Consider the following 14,506-nt stretch of genomic DNA (forward strand, 5'->3'; position numbering starts at 1 on the left):
CCTGCTGTGCTTTGGAACACTAGAACCCACTCCTCCTATTTAGCCCTCTGTTTGGATGCTCACTATCCAATCTCCTGTTACCCCCATACTCACTACAGAGCTGTGTCTCTGTTATATGTTATCAGGCATATACAGTACATTTTTTCACCCATCCATCCATAGAAGGGCACAGAGATGGATTTCTTTTGGAGGCTACTGTGAATAGTGTTGTAAACTTCATGGATGAGCAAGTATGCATTTGATATTCTCTCTTTTATTGAATTTTTGAGATTTTCCTACAATATAATTTGATGGTACTTTGATCCCCTCCCCTCCAAATTGCGATAGCTAAATCATATAATAGAATTACTTTTAGATCTTTCTTATTATATATGTTTCTATTGAATTTTTTGCATTTCATATGTCTTGATTATATTTGTACCCCCACTCCATCTGTACCCCCATGGTCCCACAACTAGATTTCATACATTTTGTTATATACGTTAAAGTACATAGAGTTAAGTTTGTGTGAGATCATCCATTGGAAACTTGTCAGTCTATCTGGCATCACCCTTTTAAACAAGACCAACCCTCCCTCACCCAGCAGTGATCAGCTGCCAGTGGATCCTTTTCCACATTTCCCAACTTCTATGCTGGGTTTCTGTCTGGCTTGAGGTTGCATGGATCTTGTGCATGCTGTCACCATTGCTGCAAGTTCATATGAGCCAGTTCCCACAAGTCTGGAATACTCCATTTCCTTGTGATCATCTACCATCCCTGGCTCTTTTCACCCCTTTTCTGAAATGGTCCTGAGCCCTGGGTGGGTAAGATGTAGCATAGGAGTACTATCCTGGGACATATACTCTGTAGACTCTTATTCTCTACATTTGACCAGTTGTAGCTTTCTGTGTTAATCACTATCTGTTGCATGATGAAACTTAACTGGTGAGAGTTGAGAGGTACATTAATATTCTCTCTACCCCCTGGTCTGGTATATTCCATGAGCCTTAGGTATAGAGGTTCTATTGCAGATGTGTCAGTTAGGGCTTGGCTTCTCACAGGGATTTCTTCTCTGTGTTTGACCAGTTGTGGAAAGAGCCTCAATATGATTCTACATGACACACAAATATACATTCTTTAAAATTGTGTCTAAAGGCCGCTTTTCTCTGCATCTTCTCAGCATTTGCTGCTGCTGCACACTGATTTAGGCCATTTTGATTGGATGAAATGGTATCTCAATGTTGTATTCACCTGTATTTACAAAAAAAATTTAATTGAATTTTTTGTGATTTTCATGCAATATAATTTGATGGTATTTCAATCCCCTCCTCCATCTCCTCTCAGACTCACTCCACCTCCTGAATCCCCCCTCTCTTAGTGTCACCTGTTAATTTTTAAGAATATTTTATTGAATTTCTGTGCATTTCACACAATATTTCTTAATCAAATTTAGACTCCCCTTCCTCATCCATACTCCCCATAACCCCCCACTGGATCTCATGCATTCTGTCATATATGTTAAGCTTCTATCCAGTCAAGCATTTGTACCCAGATGTCCTCTGGTGAAAGTTCATCCTCTAGAGGGGTTGTCTATTATACTTTTAAAGCCAATAAAGTGAAAATCATGTTTCACAAAAGCTTTTGAGTGTGGGTCCATCCCCCGCAGTATAGTCAACTTCCAGCATCACACACTTAAAGTAAACTAACTCATAGTCTCCAAGCAGCTATCAATTGCCAATTGTTCCTCAGCTAAGTGCTTCTTTCCCAACTCCCACCTCTATGCTACAAGTCTGTCTAGGATAGGCTTGCACAGATATTGTACATGCTGTTTCAAGTGCTGTGGGTTCATGTCTGCAATTTCCCTTTTGTGTCTAGACAACACAGCTTCCTTATATTCATTCACTACCTATGAGATCTGAGCACACTTCAGTCACTTATTCTCTGCATGTTCACCAGTTGTGGGCCTTTATGTTAACTTCCATTACTGCAAGAAGAAGTCTTTTCTCTAGTGAGAGTTGAGAGATGCATTAATCTATGGATATAACAATATGTCATTAGGTGTCAGTTTACTAATCTCTCTATTCAGCAGGATGGCAGTAGGAGAATTTCCCCAATGGCCTGTGCCCTGTCTAATTACTGGTACAGATTAAAGTGCTGTGTGTGGGCTCCATATTTTGAAACTGGCTTTAAATACAGAGAGTAACTGGTTACTTCCACAACATTCATGCCATTATTTCACCAATGGACATATCTTGTCAGAACAGTCATTATTGTAGCTCACAGGACACACAGCTGTGTAAGACTGATGATTACTTTTCTGGTAGCTTGCATAGCATTTTCCAGCATCATGAAAGCTGGCAAATAGAGGTGAATCTTCAAGATCAACACCAGCTTGATTTCTCATTTGTATTTTGATGACCAATAATTTAGAAATTTTTCATAAACTCGTTGATTGTTTGCATTCCTTCTTTGGAGAAGCTTCTAATCAGACAATTTACTCACTTTTCTCAGTTAAAAAATGTTATATATTATTCAAATATTTGGAAATCTATAGAAAAAGTGTTATTTTGTGCCTAAGAAAGTCTAAATTTAATTACTGTAATTTTTAAAGTCATTATATAAATAATGGGTTCCCAAATGGCATTTTTAAATGTACATGTAATTAGACTTTGTTCAAATTCATATCTCTAGTCCACGACCCCCTCTTGGGCTCCCTGATGGTTCAACTTTTACCCCAAATAGTCTATCCTTTTCTTTTGATAATATATATATATATATATATATTATTAGCACTCACCCATTTTCTTGAAAATACCCTATTCTTTTTCTTTACCACAGAACAAAATTCCATTCTGTATACATACCACATTTTCATTATCCATTCATCTTTCTATGGCTATCTAGATTTTTCCAAATATTGGCTATTGTGAATAGAGCTGCAATAAACATGGTTGGGCATATACATCAGTATTAGAATCTACATCTTTTGAATATATGCCTAGAATTAATACATATTGGTTATTTGATAGTTCTATTTTTAGTTTTATAAGAATGATCTATACTGATTTCAGAGTGGCTCTTCATGTTTGTAATCCTATGAGAAGCCAATAAGGGCTCTTTCCAACTTTTTCATCAGCGTATGTTTTCATTTATTTTCTTGATTCTAGCAATTCCATCTTGAGTGAGTGAATCTGAAATGTGGTTTAATTTGTACTTTGTTATGGTTAAGAATGTTGAACTCTTTTCCAAATATTTATTACCCAGCTGCATTTCTTCTTTTGAGAACTGTGTATTCAGTTCATTGGCCACTTACTGACTGCATTTGTTTCTTTTTGGAATTCAAGTTTTCCTGTTCTTCATATGTTCTTGATAGTAAACCCCTCTCTATCTGTTGGATAGATGTGTATTCTGAAGGACCAAAAATAGATGGATATCTGAACCCTAAGAGACTTGGTACAAAGTGAGGGAGTCACCCCTCCCACCCAATCAATCAGCTTCAATTGAATGAGGGGGTAGGATCTAAGGATAGATATGGAAGAAGCCAATGAGGAAGTGTGGAAAAAAACATGAGATACACTAAACAAATTTCTTAGACTTACAAACTAAAAAGTGTGCATTGTATTCTATAGAAACTGTATATTAATTGGAACATCTAAAAATACATGAGAAGTAATACAAACACATATTCCTAATTAAAATAACCAGCTAATTCCCTCAGAGTGTTCTGTTGCAGGTTCCCCTCAGGCCAGCTGTGAAAACCCTGACCTGGATCAAGTCCCCTGCCAATTAGGGGGGGCAAGAGGTGTGGAGTCAACACACAGACACTGGAAGTCGGGTAGAAGCAAGCATTAGGTGTGCTGCAGGCTCGTTTAATGCTGGATGGGGCAGGCCTTATATTTCCCTTTTCTAGGCCCCCAAGTCCCTTTAGTCAGCATATGGTTTTCTGATTGGTCTGAGCCACGCAGTCTGTCAGCAGTCACTGGGCTCGTGAGCAGGGTACAGAGGTGCTGGCTCCTTTTGGAGGGCTATTTGCAGACCAAGAAGTGAAGTGAATTCTCGCTGAATCCAAGGGCTCTGGGTCCATGCCAACTTTGGAAGCCTCCTGCTACATTTCCACCCTTTTTCTTTAAAAATGACTGTCCAGCGAGAGCCTATAGGCAGCTCTGCCTCAGGATGACCCCAGGATCATGGACTGTGCCTGCCTTAGGTTGTCCTATTCTGATCTTACCCATCATTGGAGCATGGGCATACATGTCCATGTGCTGGCTTAGGTTGATTCAGCCCAACAGGATCTTACCCATCATTGGCTACCAGCCCTCCAAGGGGTATCATCCCGGGGGATCAGTCGAGGTGGGGAATTATCTGTAGGAGGCCTCATACATTTGTGTGAGCCAAGTCTGTCAGGCTGCACAGGGCGGGTTGAAATCATCTCTGTGTATTGCTCTGAGGGCCTGACACACTGAGTGATTGATTTTTTTTCTGACTGCGGGAATGAAGAACAAGGCATTTAAGAAGTAGAAAGAGAAGAATAATTATACCTGTCAGGAGTAGGTAAGTGATGATCCAAGATGGGTCAAACAGTATTTTAGATTAGACCAGATCTTCTCTAAGAACCCTGAATTGATGTCCAGTGTGGGGGTTCCAGTGTAATTTATTGTCCCCAGTGCAGTGAGGACTGAGGCTACATCAGTGTTGTTGAAGGTAGGGGAAAGGCCCTTGAGTTTAAGCATATAACCTGAGGAGGCACTGCCATCATAATCTTGGATAGTCAGGTTGAACAGCACAATGCATGAGGATGCGTTGTTCGTTGTGAAGCACAGAGAGTTATTTAGGGGCCAGGAACCATTGAGTGATTCCCAAGAAGCAACTGGGTCCATGGTGGGAAGGCCAAGTGTAGAATTAGTTGAATAGAGGGTGGGGTAGGCTGGGGAATGAAGTGATAAGGGCAAGAGTATAGGCAGGGAGGGGATCAAGGCCCAGAGGTCATGGGCCATGGGTCATGGCATGGGTGGGGAAGAGCAAACCAATTATCCAGATAGCAGCAAGGTCTCTGGTTCCTGGTGGTCCCATTGGTCTGTTGCTGGTTTCACATCTCTCGCTGGAACCCATACTGGCTTTGTTTCTGTCTGATGAAACACACAACCATAGCCTCGACTTCTTGTTAACAGTTGCCATTGACATGTTATGGGGTCTTTCCATCTCACTAGTGGCAGGGGTGTAGGCCTAGGTATGATAGCCCAGTGTTTGTAGGCTGGGCTCAACCCATTTTCATCTAAGGACAGGAAATTAATGCTGAATAGAGCTTCAATTAGAGCCAGGTGTGGGTCCATTTTAGACTCAGGGCAGCAAATTTTTATAATGTTTCTTTGAGGTTCCTATTGGCCTGCTCCACAATGGCCTGTCCCTGTGGATTATAAGGGATGCCAAGGGAGTGACTGATTTTCCATGTTGACAGGAATGATTGGAATTGTAGAGAGGTGTAAGCTGGCCCATTATCAGTTTTTACAGTCCATGGCACTCCCATTACCAACATTGCTGATTTGACCGCCTTAATGGTGTGTGAGGTCTTTTCACCGGTTTGAGCGATGGCTAAATGAAAGGAGGAGTAGGTGTCAATGATGACATGGACATACTTAAGATTACCAAAGGAATTATAATGGGTGACGTCCATTTGCCAGAGGGCATTGGGTAGGAGACCATGCGGGTTAACTCCATATTGGTTGAGGGGGCCTAAGGGAGCAAGGGGTGCACATGTAATGCAAAATCTGCTCAGATGTTTGCATTGAGAGATGGGTAGGTCAGGTAGAAGTTGGTGCAGACTGCTAGGAAAAAGGTGAAATTGTTGGTGTACTGCTCTGGCTTGTTCTAGTAGGGGGATCTCTAAGGACATTATAAGGTTATCTACTTTGTCATTTCCCTTAGACAAAATCCTGGGGACCTTGGTGTGTGATTTTGCATGGGAGATATGCCAGGGCCATTGTCTCTTATCTAAGATAATCTGGAGAGCTCTCATGGTTTTAGTGATGGGATCCTTGTGGCCTTTTACCCGAGCAAAGGGAGACATCTGAGGGCCTGAATCACTTATTGGCCATCAGAGAATATATTGAGTGGCTCAGTCTGGCAGACTTGGAAGATTTTTAACAAGGCCAGGAGCTCCCCCAACTGGACAGAGCCTGTACATAACAGGTGTCATGCTTTCCCGTGTGCTGAATGACAATGCCATAACAGGACTTATTGGCATCCGAGAAGGCTAGCATGGCTAAAGGTAGGAGGTTTTTGCAGGGGAAGCGTGTGGCTAGTGGTGATTTCCAAACAGGCCATGCTGGCCAGTTGATTATCTGGGGGTGTGTGGTTATCCAACTCCCCCGTGAACCTGGACATCATTAGTTGGAAAGCCAGAGAGTCTGCCCATAATGTTTGGGAATGCCTAAGAGGAAAGGACAGTATAATTTTGTCAGGTTCCTTTCCGAATATGCACCTGGCTGTTGTTGGGCCTTAGTTGCTAACTTGCAGGCAATATCATACTTAGAGCTAAGCCTAGTTAGGTCTGAGGCAGCCAGGTGGATCGACACCAGGGGGTCTTGCTGCCATAGTGCCCCCAAGACACCATTTTTAGTCCAGAAGATCAAGGCCAGTAATGGTTTTGCTGGGTCATAATGTCGGAGTGACGCAGACCAGAGTATATGATCTATCTTATTAAGATCCTTAGCTGACTGGGTGAGAGGGATCTTTGAAGTTGGTGAATTATGGCCTTCCATCAGGGAAAACAGGGCCCATAATTCCAAGTCAGGGACTGGTATGAATTGTTAGAGTCAGTTTATAGTCCCACAGAGTTCTTGAAGCTCAGTCAAGGCATATACAGTTTTTTGCAAGATGGAAGGGTTAAGCGGTTTAATTACCATATCTATATGGTAGCCAATGAATGTGAAAGGTTGGATGTATTGTAACTTGTCTCGTGCAATGTGCAGACCTAGACATTCTAAATCGACAAACAGACTGGGTATTGCAGCCTGTAAAGTATTGTGAGATTCATGTGCTAGCAGTATGTCATCCATATAGTGGATAACAATTAGGTCCTTGGGGATGTTGGTTAAGGCCTTATTAACATATAATTGACAGATTGTGGGGCTATTTTTCATACCCGGTGGTAGTACCTTCCATTGGTATCTCTTGGCTGTTCTCTGAAAGTTGGGCTCCCATACTGTGAAGGCAAAGTGAGATTTGTCTTGTTCCACTAGAGGGATTTGGAAGAAACAATCTTGGATATCAAGGACTACAATATGATGGGATGAGGGGATGATTGTAGGGTGTGGTAAGCCAACTTGTAGTTAGCTCATCTTTTCCATCTGGGATTTGACTGCTCTAAGATCTTGGAGGAGTCTGTATTTCCCCGATTTCTTTTTAATAACAAATATTGGGGTATAATGTTTACTGAGACAGGGCTTGATGTGGCCAAGCCTCAATTGTTCCGCTACCAAATTTTTGAGGGCAGATAATTTAGGTTCTATTATAGGCCACTGGTCCACCCAAATGGCATCATTAGAGAGCCAGGTGATGGGGATTGGCTCGGAGGACAAGATTGGTGTAAATCCTGGGCTGGCAGTGGCCGTTAGGATTGGGGGCATTGGTCAATGTGTTGTCCTTTCCCTGATAGTCCCAAGTTATCGTGGAGCATGATATCATCATAAAAGGCACTGTCATCTGTGGGAACATCTGCTACTATGGGAGTAACTGTGCCCTGGTTCCCATCCAAGTCCTTCCAATATTCTGGAGGTGTGACCAGCTTGGTGCCTTGTTTGCTGCCAACTCCATTTATTGGTGGCCCTGGCCGGTATTTCCAATGAGGGAATCTAAGGGATTCAGTTTCTGATATAATATCTATCTCATTTCCCCTCTTGTGGGCAGGGCTGAGGGGCACCCCAGGTGGAATTTAAAGGAGCCAAGACCAGTTGAGGCTGTGACCTATAGTCTTTAGCCCAATGGAACACTGTTTTGAACTTGGGGCAGAGAGTCTTGGCAGGGAGGCTCTACCTCTTGGGCAGTGGGTATGAAAGTGGCTAAGCCCCCAACAGTTCCAGCAGCCTTCCCATGCACCAAAGTGGGTGGGTTTTCCTTGCAACAAAAGAGTCTCCAAGGAAGCAGTCAAAGCCTCAATAGGGTCCACCCTGGGGACTAAGTCTCTGGTACTGAGTACCTATTTGTGAATGTTATCATTACGGACAGGCGCAATAGCATTATTAGCAGGGGTGTTTAGGCCCTCCCAAGCTAACTGTTTGGTAAGCACCTCTCGGGTGGGTCCAGACTCCACCCTCTGCTCTACTGCCTCGGTGACATGGGTAAGGAAGTCTGTGAAGGACTCCTCTGACTTTTGAATCAAATTACAGAGAAAGACTTGTGGGTCACAGGGGGGCGGGGGGAGCAACATTTAAGGTCCTTAAAGGCCAAATCAGAAACTTGTTTAAAATAGGCATGGAGGCCAATAGTAGACTGGGAGATGGGGTCAGTATATTGTCTGCATCCCATGAACATGTCCAACGTAATGTTGAGTCCATATTGGAGATTTAGGCCCTCCTGGTTTTCAGCTTGATTGTCACAGGCTGCGTGCCAGTTTAGAAAGACTGAGGGTTCTAAGACTGCCTTTAGTAAATTATACCAATCATAGTGGGTTTGTAAATGTAAGAAATACTGGCAAAGAACTTGTTTGAAATATGGAGAGTCAGGGCCCAATTGCTCAGCTGCCTTGTGGATAAGAGTGAGGTCAGTGAGTGGGGTGGGCAGCCATGGACGCTAAGCTTCATCAAGGCTGACATTAACCAGAAGTGTGGACAAAGGCAGGTGAGGATTTAAGGAAAGCAGCCTAGGGGCACGTTAGCAGGGGAAGAGGTGGGATGGTTATGGGGGGGAGAGAGTAACTCTTTCCATGGGTAATGGGGTGGGGGAATTTCTGGGCATGACAGCTCTAGGAGAGTATCCTGAGATATAGGCAAAGGAGCTCCTTCCTTAATTGGAAGTGGGCTCAGAGGAGGCATCCACCTCTGGCTCCAGGAGGTCTGGGGTTGAGGTAATAGCCAGATCTACACTAGATTGCTCCTGGCAGTGTTTGTTGTGGGTCAAAATGACTTCCTCTGGAGAGGAGGATATAAGGCTAGCAATAATAGCTAGGGGGATCGGTACGAATGATGCGGGGGGAGTGATCCCTGACCTGACCTCCCTTTTTTGGGCCAGGAAGAGGACCCACATCCACGTGTCAGGGTCCCACATGTTTTTCAGGGGAGACCCATGGAGCTAAATTAGTGGCTTCGAGACCACACAACTAGTGCCCGAACAGGGACACCAGCCCACGGTGTTGGCAACACCCAGAAACTTGGTTTGTTCGGTAAGTAGGCCCCTGGATTTGTCTGTTTCTTCAACTGCTTGAGGGTAAGCGAGTAGGCCCTCCTCTGTCCACCCTGTCTGTTGTCTTTATTGTTGGATTAGTTTGTTAGATCAGGGAGGCACCGTCTGCCACTTCATCCCAAAGCCCACGTTGGCATCTCCCCCCTCTCGGCTCATCCCATTGAGTTCACATAAGGGCTGATCCACCCTGAACTCAGAGCCCAGGCTTCTGGTCACCGTGTTGCCTGTCCCAGAGACACCGTGTGAGCATATGGCTGAAGGGGTCACAACCTTCAGAAGTTCCTCATTAATCACAAGACATTTGAATCTGATACACCCTTACATGTCAGGGCAGTTTACATCTGAGTGGCTCATGGTGCTTCTTTGCTTCCTTTGTGCCCTCTTGGTAGTCACCCTTATCTTCTACTTTTGTGGTGAATTCCCCTTCACGAGACCCTCCCACAATGGATAATTTACCACCACAATGCAGGGAACCACCAGCGGCAGAACTCGAGGTGCTCCTTAAAACCAGAGGGTTGAAAGTAAAACCAAAAGATATCAAACACTTTTGGGATGAAGACACTTATTTAGATCCATCGGTCTCCCCTGAAAACATGTGGGACCCTGACACGTGGATGCGGGTCCTCTTCCTGGTCCAAAAAAGGAGGTCGAGTCAGGGATCACTTCCCCCACATAGTTCGTATGGATCCTCCTAGCCATAATTGCTAGCCTTAAATCCTCCTCTCCAGAGGAGGTCAACTTGGCCCACAACAAACACTACCAGGAGCAATCTAGTACAAATCTGGCTATTACCTCAACCCCAGACCTCCCAACCTGGGGTGGACGCCACCTCTGCACCCACTTCCAATAAGGAAGGCGCTCCTTTGCCTATATCTCAGGATATTCTCCTAGAGATACCATGCCCAGAAATTCCCCACCTCGACTGATCCCCCAGGATGATACTCCTTGGAGGGCTGGTAGTCAATGACGGGTAATCTCCTGTCAACCTAAGCCAGGACATGGACGTGTACGCCTATGCTCCAATGACAGGTAAGGTTCATGCCCAGATAGGACAACCTAAGACAGGCACAGTCCATGATCCTGGGGTCATTCCAAGGCGGAGCTGCCTACAGGCTCTCACTGGACAGTCATTTTTAAAGAGAAAGGGTGGAAATGTAGCAGGAGGCCTCCAAAGATGGTGCAGAGTCAGAAACCTGGGATTCAGCAAGAATTCATCTCACTTCTTGGTCTGCAAATACACTGTGAAAAGGAGCCTGCCAAAAGGAGCCCATGCCTCCATACCCTGCTCTCGAGCCCAGTGACTGCTGACAGACTGTATGGCATGGAACAATCAGAAAATGATATGCTGATTAAAGGGACTTGGGGGTGGAGAAAAGGAAAATATAAGGCCTGCCCCCTCCTGCATTAAACGAGCCTGCAGCACCTCACCTAGTGCTTGCTTCTACCCAACTCCCAGTGTCTGTGTAGTGACTCCACGCCTCTTGCCCCCCCTAATCAGCTGGGGACCTGATCCAGGTCAGGGTCTTCACAGCTGGCCTGAGGAGAACCCACAACAATGTTCACTGCTTCTTCCAAGGAAAAGTAGAGTGAAAGCTACAGCTACTTCTTGGGGAAAAGTCTCCCGAGATCACCAAATCTCTGTAGTTGTCTCCTGAGCTCCATACATTAGTTCTAAACACCAACATGACTGGAAATGATACTGATTTAGAAGGGTTCACTGTATGCCATTGCCATTGGGCAGAATCTGTTCATCTGAATGACAGTTGCTGTCAGCATGTGCAGCTTTCTTCTCTACTGAAGTTTTCCTATAAGTTTTTAACCATGGTTAAGGAAAAATACTCAGAAACGAAAACTGCCTTTACAAGAAATTTTATAGAGTTTTCATATTTCTTTTTATACAATCACAATTTATAAATTATGTGTGAGAGATAAAATCTCATATTTGCTGTGTACATAGGTGGAAGTGAGTGATTCTTCTTTGAAAGAGTATTTATTAATGGGAGATCGTGAACTGATCCATATTCACGCTTCTTTCTCCATTTTTTCCAGTCTTGGAGGGCATGACAGATTTCATCACTCCCATAGAAAGAACTACTTTAACTGTACATGTGCAATATCCAATAGCTGACTTTATTACAGACTCACCACGCTGGATTAAACAAATTTAAAAATTAGTAAATTTAAAAGTAAGAATATAATAACTATACGACAGCATTCAAATGAAATGTTTCATTAAATAGGGCCTGGCACTGTAACCACTGGGACTAAAGATTTTACCAGAATGCCAAAGCTGCTGTTTCTGTCTCTCTTGTGACTTTGCTATGGTATGACAGTCATGGAAGAAAGAATGAGGTGAAGAAAATAGACTGTTTTGCCAAAATGAAAATGCGAGTTTCAAGCAAGAATTTTTAGAGAGAATTCCTCACAGGGAATTGCAGGAGCAATTCACATATGTGAAGGAAGAAGCCAGGCACAGGTTGAAGAGAACAGACCTTGTTATTGGTCCCTAAGGAAGAGGAAATGAAAATTACTGAAAGAAGCTTCAAATTTCCCATTCGCCTGCAGTTGCAGCTCTGCATGCTAGCTTCCACCTAATCAAAACAGCACAAAGATCACTCTCCCATCCTAATGACAATGTGAAAGTTAGCACTCACTGAGCTGTGCTCAACAGTAGAACTTACTGTTTTTGTATTATCTTGTTTCATTCTCACAATAAAACTTCAAGCTAAGTCTGATTACATAACTCATTTCGTAGGTGGAAATATGTTCAGAGGAGGTAGGTCAAGATCAAGGAGTCCTAAGTAATAAGTGACAGGTATGAGGCTAAGTTCTGTGTGATGTAGTCCATGACCCACCTTCTCTCAGAACTGCATCTACACATTAAACTCACCTCCACCACCCAAGACATCCCATCATATCAACATAGAGATGTGCCATCTCCATTGTGGCAAATCAATGATTAAATTCATCTTCAGCCCAACAGTTTATATTTTTAGTCACACTGTCAACATGTGGAGATATGGAAATGCTGGTGGTAAACCAATTTTAAGGGAAAGGATTAAAATATAGTTCAGAGATTATTAATTAATGTAGGATACTCTTCTAGTCGAAATAATCATATTTTTATGGTTTCAGTGTGTTTGTTTATTTGTTTTATCTCCAGTGTCTGGGAAATACATAGTAATCAAGACTTTATCACCATCTAATTAATCAGGTAGATAATTTCTATTGAAACCTAAATATTGAGTTTCATGTAAGTAGCAACCAGTAATTACACACTCTGCTAATTTCTGTTTGATATTAATTTAATTTAGACTCAGATTTAGGAACCCTGTTAGGTTAAATTTAGGTTAAATGTTGTCATGGATTCAAAACAGATTGCCAGTAAATAAGGACTAACACAAATCAGTTACTAAGTTCTATTCTTCATAATTTACATGAAATATCAATCATGAAATTATAATATAGTTGAGATACAGGAAAGAAAATATAAAGGCTCTGTCTATAATAGATAACGGAAAACAGGCAACTGAAATTTTCAATGTTTGCTGAGCTCAGAATTTGCAGAGTGATCCTCCCAACTCATATTTATTGTTATTAAATGACTTCATCTAAGTTTTCAAAATATTAAAACTTAAAATCAGATAAGGGATCCATTAGCAATCACCTAAATCAAATGCACATAACACTTTGTATAAATAACACAGTCTACTTAATTTTAATATCAATGCTTCTATCTGCACAATTTCTAAATTAAAGTTATTCCTTGATAAAATATCTCACCATATGCTTTCAAAATGTTATTAAGTTTCTTTGCCTTTTTATTTCTATTTCCTCATTACTATGTAGAATCTAGAGTTTGCTGGATGTCACTGATGGAGAACCAAACAGAAGTGACACAGTCCATCCTTTTGGGACTCACCAATGACCCAGGCCTGCAGGTTCCCCTCTTTATCACCTTCTTCCGCATCTACACCATCACCCTGGTCAGGAACCTGGGGATGATCCTGCACATTCTCTTGGACTTTCGGCTCCACACTCCCATGTACTTTTTCCTAGGTAACCTGTCTTTGGTGGATTTCTGTTACTCCTCATCTGTCACTCCCACAGTAATGGCTGGACTCCTCACAGGTGACATAGTTGTTTCCTACAATGACTGTGCTGCTCAGATGTTCTTTTTTGGAGTCTTTGCTACAGTGGAAAATTACCTGTTGGCCTCAAAGTTCTATGATCGCTATGCTGCAGTGTCCAAGCCCCTACACTATGCCATCACTAGGACAGCACATGTTTGTGCATGTCTTTCTATAGGTTCCTATGTCTGTTATTCCCTAAATGTCTCCATCCATACTGTGGACATGTTCAGGCTCTCCTTCTGTAAGTCCAATGTGGTCCAACACCTTTTCTGTGATATTCCAGCCGTTATGGTTCTCTCTTGTTCTGATAGACATGTTTTAGTGCTGGTTCTTATTTATGTAGCGAGTTTCAATATCTCTTTTGCTCTCTTAGTTATCGGGATAGTCTACACATTCATTTTTATCAGAATCTTAAAGATACAGTCAGCTGCAGGATATCAGAAGGCTGTATCCACCTGTGCCTCCCACTTCACTGCAGTCTTCATTTTCTATGGGACTGTCACCTTCATGTACCTACAGCCCAGTTCCAATCACTCCATGGACCCTGGCAAAATTGCATGTGTGTTCTATACCATGGTCACCCCCATGCTGAACCCTCTGGTCTACAGCCTGAGGAACAAGGAGGTCAAGAATGCATTCAGGAAAATTTTATTGGAAACAAAATAATCACTAGGATTTCATTTTTAATGTGGTGAAATGTGCAATAGCTGGATTTATTCCTCTAGGATCATTTCAGTGTACAGACTCACATTTCTAGGCACATAAAAAATTGTATCTAATCATTAAAAGATTTTAGGGTTACCTCTTCAGAGGGGGGAAAGCTGGAGGGGAGGGAGTGGGCATGGATTTAACCAAAACATCTTATATGCAAGTATAAAATTCTCAATAAAGTTTTTATAAACAAAAATTAATTAAATTTCTAAAGGAACACCCTTATTTCTGCAAGGCTGTTGTTTTGCAAAAGGGAAATATTGGCAAAATCTGCCAGCTTCTCTCCC

The 14,506-nt window shown here is 42.6% G+C and overlaps 1 protein-coding gene across 1 annotated transcript; it reads left to right on the plus strand.

The window, feature by feature from the left end:
* Positions 1 to 13,241: 13,241 nt before the first annotated feature.
* LOC103733362 (olfactory receptor 5B3-like) lies at positions 13,242 to 14,174 on the plus strand. The gene has a single exon (XM_008832181.2). The coding sequence runs from the start codon at positions 13,242 to 13,244 to the stop codon at positions 14,172 to 14,174; it is 933 nt and encodes a 310-aa protein (XP_008830403.2).
* The last annotated feature ends 332 nt before the right edge of the window (positions 14,175 to 14,506 follow it).

Source organism: Nannospalax galili, unplaced genomic scaffold, assembly GCF_000622305.1.
Source record: "Nannospalax galili isolate Female #2095 unplaced genomic scaffold, S.galili_v1.0 scaffold936, whole genome shotgun sequence".
Lineage (NCBI taxonomy): Eukaryota > Metazoa > Chordata > Mammalia > Rodentia > Spalacidae > Nannospalax > Nannospalax galili.

What these genes read in the sequence shown, in the direction of transcription:
- LOC103733362 (XM_008832181.2), top strand. Translation starts at nt 13,242, where the DNA reads ATGTCACTGATGGAGAACCAAACAGAAGTGACACAGTCCATCCTTTTG.